The 12,419-nt window shown below is 40.8% G+C and overlaps 1 protein-coding gene across 3 annotated transcripts in view; it reads left to right on the plus strand.

Annotated features, from left to right (window-relative positions):
- Nucleotides 1-11,476, plus strand: part of SHROOM3 (shroom family member 3) — a 339,127-nt gene extending 327,651 nt beyond the window's left edge. For all 3 annotated transcript variants that reach the window (XM_056568789.1, XM_056568790.1, XM_056568791.1), the window contains 2 exons: nucleotides 6,260-6,532; nucleotides 8,304-11,476. In XM_056568789.1, coding sequence (XP_056424764.1) covers nucleotides 6,260-6,532; nucleotides 8,304-8,636 — 606 coding nt within the window. In that variant the 3' untranslated portion in view covers nucleotides 8,637-11,476. The remainder of the gene's footprint in view (nucleotides 1-6,259; nucleotides 6,533-8,303) is intronic.
- Nucleotides 11,477-12,419: the final 943 nt, after the last annotated feature.

Genomic DNA, 12,419 nt, shown 5'->3' on the forward strand with positions numbered 1-12,419 from the left:
ATGTGTTCAATGTGCTGCCCATTGTGTTGGATTGTCAATGCAACCCTCTTCTCCCATTCTTCACACACTGATAGCAACACCGCAGGAGAAATGCTAGCACAGGCTTCCAGTATCCGTAGTTTCAGGTGCTGCACATCTCGTATCTTCACAGCATAGACAATTGCCTTCAGATGACCCCAAAGATAAAAGTCTAAGGGGGTTAGATCAGGAGACCATGGGGGCCAGTCAACTGGCCGACGACGACCAATCCACTTTCTAGGAAACTGTTCATCTAGGAATGCTCGGACCTGACACCCATAATGTGGTGGTGCACCATCTTGCTGGAAAAACTCAGGGAACGTGCCAGCTTCAGTGCATAAAGAGGGAAACACATCATCATTTAGCAATTTCACATATCCAGTGGCCTTGAGGTTTCCATTGATGAAGAATGGCCCCACTATCTTTGTACCCCATATACCACACCATACCATCATTTTTTGTGTTCCCACAGTCTTGGAGGGATCTATCCAATGTGGGTTAGTGTCAGACCAATAGCGGTGGTTTTGTTTGTTAACTTCACCATTCACATAAAAGTTTGCCTCATCACTGAACAAAATCTTCTGCGTAAACTGAGGGCCCTGTTCCAATTTTTGTTTTACCCATTCTGCAGCACCTGAAACTACGGATACTGGAAGCCTGTGCTAGCATTTCTCCTGCGGTGTTGCTATCAGTGTGTGAAGAGTGGGAGAAGAGGGTTGCATTGACAATCCAAATCCAACACAATGGGCAGCACATTGAACACATTTTATAAGTGGTCAGAAACTTGTAAATAACTCATGAAAGAATAAAGTTTCATTAAAACCAAACACATCATTGTTTTTCTTTTGAAATTCCCAATAAGTTTGATGTGTCACATGACCCTCTTCCTATTGAAAAAACAAAAGTTGGATTCAAAATGGCCAACTTCAAAATGGCCGCCATGGTCACCACCCATCTTGAAAAGTTTCCCCCCTCACATATACTAATGTGCCACACACAGGAAGTTAATATCACCAACCATTCCCATTTTATTAAGGTATATCCATATAAATGGCCCACCCTATATATATATATATATATATATATATATATATATATATATATACTGTATATAGACAGTAATAGGAATGGTCATATGGGATTGCTATATTTCCCCCTAGGTGCCTGTAGTATGTGGATACCAGGTTTCAGGATGATATGGGAGATATGGGAAATCTAGCAATAGTTAAATCACTCTAAAGGCTTTGCTTGCTTGGGACTTTAATAAGCCGTGTTCTCGGGCCTGGATTTTTTGGGATGAAAGACCCAGATCAGCACAGGTGCTGAAGACATCTGGTTACTGAGCTGTAAAACTAGTTGAGAGTCAGTCTGCAAGTGAGGCTGTGAGGAACCTGTACCACTAATGCTAATATGAATCTGAAGATTTTCACCTCAATAACACGTTTTGTTGCCTACTCTGTGGGGTGGCTGGTACTACCACTTGTTTAAATAGGGAAGAAGTTGTTTGAATTACTTGTCCTGCTTATTGCGCCCTTTGTGTCTGGAGAACTGTACTCTTAAGGAAATATGCCATTAGCATCTCTCGCACTAACCTGCTGATAATGATATTTACCTTTCCCCGATCCGTGGCCTTGTTCACCCATTATGCTTCATAATCAGGCAACAGGCCTGGTGCACAGATGGAGCTCCAGGAGCACTTTAAGGTCACCACTGCAGCTTCCTCAATTGGCCTGACTATGAAAAGACTCAAAGAAGCAGCTGTGACCCCCATGAACCAAGCCTACCACCCAAATAACAAGAATTAGGGACAAACAAAGTGATTGATGAGGGATAAGTATCCTTATCATCATTGTCACCCGCACTACCAGCCTGTACCAACAAGTTAGTATGGGTGACACTGACATATATAATTGTGTGCTTTTGGTATGTCTCTGGAACTTAGGAACCTTTTTGTTATTTATTTTTGGTGCTAGGTACGGCCTTATTTGGCATGTTTTTCCTCCTTGTTGTTGTTCTTTCAGGATTACTTTTAGTCTTCCCTGTTGGGTTTCAAAATGCCCAATCCTGTGTATCCCTGGGAGACAAGCTGCAGCCATAGGGGATTGGCAGCATCTTGTTCCTCTCTACTCGTTGAAATAAACATGATGTCTCAGCATGCATGTGTACAGTGGATTTAGTTTATGAGTTGAGAGGACATTCATAACATAGGAGGCACCCTCTGTTACTAGAGACAAAGATCACATCCAACATATTTCCCCTTGAGGAATAAACAAGCAGTTAAACAGGTAATTTCTTCCATGTAACCTCTGTAGGGAGCCCCTTTTTTCATTGACCCATAATCTAAAAAAAAGTTTTCTAATCCTTCAATTCAATAGCATCACAATCATGCAGTGTATTTTCTAATAGACCAATTAAAAAATAGCTATAAAAAAATAAGCATTATAAATTGGTATCACTACAAACACAATGACCCATGTTCTAAAATAAAACAGACTACACATCCTAAGTTATAAAAACTGTAAAAGAAATTCTGAAATTGTGCTTTCATGTTCATTATCTCTAGTAATAAAAGGGAATCAATAAGTCCTATGTACCCCAAAATGTTACCAATGAAAAGTAAATTTTTTCTTGAAAAAAAGCCTTCACCATAAATATCAAAAAAGGAAAGTTATAACCATTAACCCGTCATTGTGCATAAGTATTAAAACAATGTAAATTGAATATCACTATATTAGTAACAACCCATAGAACAAAGCTTCTACTTTATAACACATTACGAACATTATAAAATAAAAAATAAAAAAAAATGAAATTGCTGCTTTTTTAACTGCTTAAAGGGGTACTCCCGTGGAAAACTTTTTTTTTTTTTTTAAATGAACTGGTGCCAGAAGTTAAACAGATTTGTAAATCACTTCTATTAAAAAAATCTTCCAGTACCTTCCAGTACTTTTTAGGGGCTGTATACTAAAGAGAAATCCAAAAACGAAATGCATTTCCTCTGATGTCATGAGCAAAGTGCTCTCTGCTGTCCATTTTAGGAACTGTCCAGAGCAAGAAAAAGTCCCCATAGCAAACATATGCTGTTCTGGACAGTTCCCAAAATGGACAGCAGAGGTCAGCAGAGAGCACTGTGGTCATGACATCAGAGGAAATGCATTTCTTTTTTGGATTTTTCTTTAGTATACAGCCCCTAAAAAGTACTGGAAGGATTAAGATTTTTTAATTGAAGTGATTTACAAATCTGTTTAACTTTCTGGCACCAGTTGATTTAAAAAAAAGTTTTCCACTGGAGTACCCCTTTAAGGACCAAGCCCATTTTCACCTTAAGGACCCGGCCATTTTTTTGCACATCTGACCACTATCATTTTAAGCATTAAAGGAGTAGTCCAGTGGTGAACAACTTATCCCCTATCCAAAGGATAGGGGATAAGTTGCAGATCGCGGGGGGTCCGACCGCTGGGGCCCCCCCCGCGATCTCCTGTACGGGGCCCGACAGCCCGGGGGAAGGGGCGTGTTGACCACTGCACGAAGCGGCGGCCGACACGCCCCATCAATAAAACTCTACAGCAGAGCCGGAGCGCTGCCTTCGTCAATCTCCGGCTCTGCCATAGCGATGTATTGAGGGGGCGTGTCGGCCGCCGCTTCGTGCGGTGGTTGACACCCGCTATTTGGCTGGAGAGCCTGGCCCCCGTACTGAGAGATCACAGGGGGCCCCAGCGGTCGGACTACCCCTTTAATAACTCTTAGATGCTTTTTTCGTGACATATTCTACTTTATGTTAGTGCAAAAAGTTGGTCGATACTTGCATCATTTCTTGGTGAAAAATTCCCAAATTTGATGAAAAGTTTTAAAATTTAGCATTTTTTTTACTTTGAAACTCTCTGCTTATAAGGAAAATGGACATCCCAAATAAATTATATATTGATTCACATATGCAATATGTCTACTTTATGATTGCATCATAAAGTTGACATGTTTTCAGTTTTGAAAGACATCAGAGGGCTTCAAAGTTCAGCATCAATTTTCCAATTTCCAAAATCTGAATTTTTCAGGGACCAGTTCAGTTTTGAAGTGGATTTGAGGTGCCTTTATATTAGAAATACCCCATAAATGACCCCATTAAAAAAAACTGCACCCCTCAAAGTATTCAAAATGACATTCAGAAAGTGTGTTAACCCTATAGGTGATTCACAGGAATAGCAGCAAAGTGAAGGAGAAAATTCAAAATCTTAGTTTTTTACACTCGCATGTTCTTGTAGACCCAGTTTTTGAATTTTTACAAGGGGTAAAAGGAGAGAAATCACCCTAAAATTTATAACCCAATTTCTCTTGAGTAAGGAAATACCTCATATGTGTACGAAAAGTGCTCTGTGGGTGCACTAGAGGGCTCAGAAGGGAAGGAGAGACAATGGGATTTTGGAGAGTGAGTTTTTATGAAATGGTTTTTGGGGGGCAAAAAAAAAAACAACCACATGGCATACTATTTTGGAAACTGCAACCTTCAGGGAATGTAACAAGGGGTACAGTGAGCCTTAACAACCCACAGGTGTTTGATGACTTTTCATTGAAACTGAATGTGTAAATGATTTTTTTTTTTACTAAAATGCTGGTTTTTCCCCAAATTTTACAAGGGGTAATAAGAGAAAATGTCCCCCATAATTTGTAACCCCATCTCTTCTGAGTATGTGTGAACATCAAGTGCACTGCGGGCACACTACAATGCTCAGAAGAGGAGGATTCGACAGGTGAAGACTTCAACAGGGCGGCAGGGGATATCGGTGCTGACCAAGATCGGACACATCCGGTGGGTAAAAGAAATTTTATTCAAATGCAAAGCGTTTCACCGCGCTTGCGCGGCTTCATCAGGTATCCTGATGAAGCTGCGCAAGCGGGGTGAAACACGTTGCATTTGAATAACATTTTTTTTACCCACCAGATGTGTCCGATCTTGGTCAGCACCGACATCCCCTGCCAAACTGTGGATGTCTTCACCTGTCGAATTTTGTCCAGGTCAGGGAGGCTGCAGACCAGGCTTATCTACTCATCCACGCAGACCATTGTTGTGTGTGAGTCCACACAACCGCCTTCGGTAAGGGTTTCATACCACTTTAATCTGAACCCTGCAGTGGTGGTATCATGCTATGGAGCGCTCTCCCCTTTTGTTTTTGCCTTTTACAGAAGAGAAGGAGTCACATTTGGCTTTTGGAAAGCAAATTTTGCTGAAATGTTTTTTGGGGGCATGTCGCATTTAGGAAGCCCCTATGGTGCCAGAACAGCAAAAAAAACACATGACATACTATTTTGGAAACTACAGCCCTCAAGGAACGTAACAAGGGGTACAGTGAACCTTAACACCACACAGTTGTTTGACGACTTTTCATTAAAGTCGGATGTGTAAATGAAAAAAAGGGGTAATAGGAGAAAATGCCCGCCAAAATTTGTAACCCCATTTCTTCTGAGTATGGAAATACACCATGTGTGGATGTCAAGTGCTCTGCTGGCGCACTACAATGCTCAGCAGAGAAGGACCGCCATTGAGCTTTTGGAAAGAGAATTTGGTTGGAATAGAAGTCAGGGGCCTTGTGCATTTACAAAGCCCCCCGTGGTGCCAGAACACTGGACCCCCCCCCTCCCACATGTGACCCCATTTTGGAAACTACACCCCTCACAGAATTTAATAAGGGGTGCAGTGAGTATTTACACCTCACTGGCGTTTGACAGGTCTTTGGAACAGTGGGCTGAGCAAATGAAAAATTACATTTTTCATTTTCACGGACCACTGTTCCTAAAATCTGTCAGACACCTGTGGGGTTTAAATGCTCACTGTACCCCTTATAACATTACATGAGGGGTGTAATTTCCAAAATGGGGTCACATGTGGGGGAGGGGTCCATTGTTCTGGCACTATGGGGGCTTTGTAAACAAGCGTGGCCTTCAATTCTGGTCAAATTTTCTTGCCAAAAGCCCAACGGCGCTCCCTCTCTTCTGAGCATTGTAGTTCGCCCGCAGAGCACTTGACGTCCACACATGGTTATGTTCTTACTCAGAAGAAATGGGGTTACAAATTTTGGGGGGATTTTTTCCTATTTTCCCTTGTGAAAATTACAAATTTATGGTAATACCATATATATATATATATATATATATATATATATATATATACTTATTTTTGTAGATTTTTGTTGGCTTGTAGGTCATAAAAAGCATCTTGATATATGACATCTTTCCCTTATATTTACAGGCTGAATTAATTGCCAGCCTTAACCATAAACTTGAGATTCTGAAGCATGCCAAAGAAAGTCTTCTGGTTGACATAAAGCTCAACAACAGCCTCGGAGAAGAGGTGGAGGTCCTGATAGAAAATCTCTGCAAGCCCAATGAGTTTGACAAGTATAAGATGTTCATTGGTGATCTGGACAAAGTGGTGAATCTTCTACTGTCTCTCTCAGGACGATTGGCCAAGGTGGAAAATGTTCTCAGCACATTAGGAGAAGATGTCAGTGCTGAAGAACGGGTAAACATTATCCTACATATATTTATTTTAGTCATCTGCAAGGGATTGAATTTCTTGGGTATGGCCTAATTCTATGCAAGCTTCTTCATTCTATAGTTACTTGGTCTCCTACTGTATAAACTATCGTTACAATATGTTGACTTAAAGTAGATCTTCAGTATATTCAAGTTAATATGTATTAATATATTGTTTCTATTAGTTTATAATCAATAGAAATGTCTAAATATTTAAATTGGCTCAGAAATTTCCCAAAAATGCGAAATTTGTTTGGGGTGAATGCTTTTGGTGGTTGAAGGCAGTGGCACCTAATGGTTATTCTGGATTCATTTCTGCCAGTGCTAGGTGTGTGCTGCAGGCTGCAAACTCTAGGTGATCCTCCACCATATTCCTTATGTTCATCCTGATGAAGGTGCTTTGACACTGAAACATGTAGAGGGGGGCAATATTTGTGTTTTTAAATGCTGTTCTACTACGCACAGTCATAAGGAGTACTGCAGACTCTGTATTTGTTACATTATTATCAGATGGTCTGTCCTGTCTATAATACATCAATACATTACCGTGTAGGGAAGCTATTTTTTTATGTTGTTTCCTGTCACCTACAAATTTGGTTTCATCGAGCACAAGAGAAGGGAATATAAAGGAGTTTTGTGCTCCGGCCTTTGTGTCCTGGGTTTTTGTGATGATATAATTTTAGATCCCTGCTTTCCTTTGGAGAATTTTGTGTTTGATCCTACACCACTTTACATATAGGGAAAAGTGTCAAACCACTGGAAACTTCATGTCTATCACTAAATTATGTTGCCCTCAGCGCAGGAGGCATAACAGGGCTGAAAGGTTCTCTTTAGTTGACCATACATATTAAATTGCCATTGACAAAACATTTACCCTACTGCTATCTGTCCCAATACTTAATACACATGCACACTTAACTTGTCCAAGTGTGCATGCATTTTCTGTGGGTACGGGAGAGAAAGCTATTGCCAGATTTTTCTGGCAGCAGTTTATATCCTTAAAGGGGTACTCCGCCCCTAGACATCTTATGCCTTATCCAAAGGATAGGGAATAAGATGTCTGATCGCGGGGGTCCCGCTGCTGGGGACCCCCGCAATCTCGGCTGCAGCACCCCAGATATCTGATGCCTCCTACCTGCATCGCCAGTCATCCAGCAGGGAGCAAAGTTTGCTCCATGCTGGATGACTAGCGATGCGAGGCGGAGGCTCATGACGTCATGCCTTGCCCCCTCAATGCAAGTCTAAGGCAGGGGACATGACGGCCGTCATGCCCCCTCCCATAGACTTGCATTTAGGGGGCATGGCTGTGAATTCACAAGCGTGGCGTGGCCATGATGTCACGAGCTTCCAGCGCTGCACCGGGCGCTCTAAATGAACGTGGGGTGCAGCAGGGAGATCCCCTGGGGACCCCCGCGATCAGACATCTTATCCCCTATCCTTTAGACAGGGGGTAAGATGTCTAGGGGTGGAGCACCCCTTTAAGAACAAATGGATTGGGCAGTAATAATCCAACACTCCCATCCATTCTCTTCCCTGACATCTGCTGTCAGGGTAGAGTTGAGAGGCCTCCATGCAGCCAAAATAAGTAAGTTCCGGCAACTATAATGTGTATGACCAGGTTTATACATTATTTGAAAGATCAAACGAAAAACCTGCTTTATATCAAGTCAATAAGTATCCATCTCCATTTAGGCAGTTATATATATCAAATGCACTTTCAATAACTAATGCTATTCTTGTTAAAAAAAAAATTGCAGAATACCTGGACTGAAAAGAAAAAGCAGCTCTGCGGACAGCATGAAGATGCTCGAGAACTTAAGGAGAACTTGGATCGTCGCGAGAAATTGGTAACAGACATCTTAGGGAACTACCTCACCAACGAACAATTTCAGGACTACCAGCATTTTGTGAAAATGAAATCCGCCCTTCTTATTGAACACAGAGAGTTGGATGATAAGATTAAACTTGGTCAGGAGCAACTAAACTGCCTGTTAGAAAGCCTACCTACAGATTTCCTAGCCAGCAGAAAAGTGCCTTCAGCATCTACGGGGAGCATAAAAATGCTTCCACCACTGATCACGTCTCTTTAATGGTACCATGAAAATCAGACATAAGACTTCAGTAGGTAAAGGTATTCTAGAAATGGTGTTAGAGTACTATACAGGTACCAACTCTACATTTTACTCCTAAAATACAGAGTAAGAAAACTTTTGATGTCATTGGAGTTAAGGACGTACCACACTTAGTGCTTTGTTTCAGTGCCTCAACCTTATCTTACAAGAGATAGGCCCTATTGGGAATAATGACCTTCTATAAGCCACTAATGGATGGAACAGGAAGACAATAAATTACTCCAAAATAACTACTCTTCCAACATCTGACAAATGCCTTAAAGACTCTGCCTTCAAATTATTGCTATTTATAAAATTCATTTTCTAAGTGAATAATGTAAGTTTTGTATATATGCTAACCTGTATTCTGCTGTAGAAGATTCTTTTTTTGTATGTTGTAAAGAAATGTAACTACATCTGATGTCCCATGTAAGATTACATATTTTATTGATTGTTCCTGTTTACATCTGGTCACTTGTTTAAAGGGGTGCTCCGCCCCTAGACATCTTATCCCCTATCCAAAGGATAGGGGATAGGATGTAAGATCGCCGGAGTCCCGCCGCTGGGGACCCCCGCAATATAGCAAGCAACACCCACCTGTAACTGCTTCCAGAAGCGCTGGAGGCTCTCAGGCTAATTCCTCCAAACCACGGGGACGGAAGAACGTGACGTCACTACTCCGCCCCTGTGTGGTGTCACGCCCCGCCCCCTCAATGCAAGTCTATGGGAGGGGGCGTAACGTGGTGGGACTCCGGCGATCTTACATCTTATCCCCTATCCTTTGGATAGGGGATAAGATGTATAGGGGCGGAGTACCCCTTTAAGATTGGTAAAATTGTTATCTGGAAAATGAATTTGGGAAGAACTTCTGGCTGAAACACTATAGTGAATTTAGCCAAACCTTTGCAAAGAGTGTGCCAACAAAAAGCCTTGTTTTTATGTTGCTGTGACACATGCCAGGCTCACTGTATTATTAAGTGCCTAAAACACATTGGGGGAGATTCTCAAAAACTACTGTTAAAAAATTTCTGTTATAGCGATATTATTCACACCTTTTTTTTGCAGCCATATTACATTTTTTTGCGCCAACATTGCTGAGTTTGGTGCCAAAATTGCAGATTTTTACGGCAAATTTTACATCCCAGAAAATTCTGGCAGAAACATCTCACGAAATATTCCATGGTTATTAGTGCCCAGATAAGCGATAACTGTATAAATAAAACATTTCTGACCTTAAATGTGAGTGCAGTGACCAAGAAAATATATATATATATTTATTAAATAACATTTTTCAATAATAATAATAATTTTGTTTTTTTTTATAATTACTTCAATTACACCTTTTCCCCTAAAAACAAAGAAAGAAAAAAAAAACAATAAAACTACAACTATTTCTGTGATTTCTACACCATCAAAAGCCGGTGTGAAATTTTGATGTAAACTGGACTCTCACCCCTTTTAAAATATCATGTAAAGCAGATAATATACGTGGACACGCCCACTTTTACAAAACTGACGTGAACAGTGTAAACCACGGCACAAAGCTCTTTGAAAATGTGGTCGATACTTTTCGTGCTAAAATTTTGGCGCAAAATAGATTTTTTTTTGGCTCAAAATTTGTTGAGAATCTCCCCCATTGTTTGCTGGCAATAAAAGGTCAGGTCCAAATGTGGAGGATTTTTGGTGGGCTTCCAAACTTCATGCACCTGTATTGAAGAACTTCTGCCTGGAAATCAGAGCATGTTGCTGGATTTAAAACCTGCAGCATTCTCATTCTGTTGCACAAATATCTGCAGATTTTCATTTCTAAATGAAAGGGGTATTCTGAAAACAGGTAAGAAAATATGAAAATACAGAAATGCTGCAGAAATATAAAGCATTTCTTACCTGTCTCCTCCAGTAATTAAATCACCAAAAATCTATTTTTTTTTAAGTCTTAGTCCTGTATTTCTTGGTTCTACTTCCTGGTTGGGCAGTAGCTCAGCAATACAATTGCTTTCCCACAGCTCGTCATCATAGTCCAACCCTGCTTACTCCCCACAGCAATGCTGCCAGCGTCCTTCCCAGAGCTGTTCACACAATACTATCACACAATCAGAGAGTTTGCAGCACCTGCTATGCACTTCTTGTCTGCTCTTCTGCCTATGACATTGTTCAGCACAAGGAAACATAACTCATTCTCCCTATATGTCTTAAGAAAGGTATTTATGTATGTATATGTGTATGTGACATAGAGATAGTGATGTAGGCTGTAGGGGCTGATCAGAGGTAATGACACCACTCAGGGGTGGGGCTTGAGCTTAGATACGAGATCGAGCCACACCTCCTGAGGCAGCAGAGGATGACTTGTTGTCTTGGGAGACAGAGTGGAGCCTGGGAGCTGGAGTCAATACCATATTAAAAATGAATGAACTACACAACTTCCTGTTTGGGGTGAATCACGCAAAAGCATGCTGAATTCAGTATCACTACTGATAACAGTATATTAGTAAATTATATATCTTAAGGTGATTTTCTTATTTAAATGCCATTTTCTGATACCGGAATACCCCTTTAACCCTTACAATGTATAGGGGTAAAATCTGCAGTGAATTTGTAGCACAGTGCGGAATCTCCGTAGATTGATTGTTTGGACCGGACCTAAGGGTTACTGCTCTGCTTATGTAAGACATGTCCTTTTAAAGGAAGCACTTCGCCCAGAAAGACATAATATATGTCACTCCTGTGTTGTCCACAGAGTCAATTTGCTCTTGTTTTCTATACACAAACACAATAACTTCACCATATATGAACTTTGATTTCAAGGATTAAAAACACAACTCTAGACAATAAAATATTATTTGTAATTTATGTGACATTTTCCTGTGTGTGTTTATTTGTCTAAAGTGAAGCAAAGTGTGATACTAGAGTCTTGATGCCCATTGAGTGATCTCAGCAAGTGGTTTTGAGTATTTTTGAGGGGACAATAAAGACAGCAAAGTAACATGAGACTGTGGGAATTTCTCTCCTCCTTCTGTCAAGTCTTTATGACACTTAAAGGGGTACTCCACTGGTGGGGGCTTCGGGGATTGCTACACCCCCTCATGACGTCACGCTCCACCCCTTGTGACGTCACACCCCACCCCCTCAATGCAAGTCTATGAGAGGGGCCGTAACGGCTGCCACACCCCATCCCATAGACTTGCATTGAGGGGGCGGGACGTGATGTCACGAGGGGCAGAGCATGACATCAAGAGGGGGCAACCCCCAAAGCCCACACTAGCTTTCAGAACTAAATGTTCCGAATGCTGGGGAGTGGACTACCCCTTTAATCAAAATGAGAGAACATTGGATGTGGGACAAGGAAATAAATGATTGCTTTTCTGTATAAATATACAATGTGCAACAGGTGTTTGTATGTTGATTGAGCTTGATCCATTATTTTTGGCCATATCGGCATTATAATCTAGCATCAGACTTTGAAACTATTTAGCTCTCAGTTTTTTTTTTTTACTACCCATCCCTCCGGGATGCTAGTATAACCTTGTACATGGTCATTTGTTCAGGGTTTGACTTTATTATTTTTGGTGATTTTTAAGTATTCAGAATATAAGTAAAATTTTACGGCACCTTAGGCTTTCTTGATGTTCTCAGAAAATCACTTTTTGTTGTTGGATGTGATAATTGCAAAATTTAAAATATGCCGAAAATTCTAAAGCAAGAATAAGCCACTTTTGAGAAATTATACAGGGCCCCACCTCCTTTATTATATGTTTTTGTTTT

The sequence above is a fragment of the Hyla sarda genome, chromosome 1, assembly GCF_029499605.1.
Source record: "Hyla sarda isolate aHylSar1 chromosome 1, aHylSar1.hap1, whole genome shotgun sequence".
Classification (NCBI taxonomy): Eukaryota; Metazoa; Chordata; class Amphibia; order Anura; family Hylidae; genus Hyla; species Hyla sarda.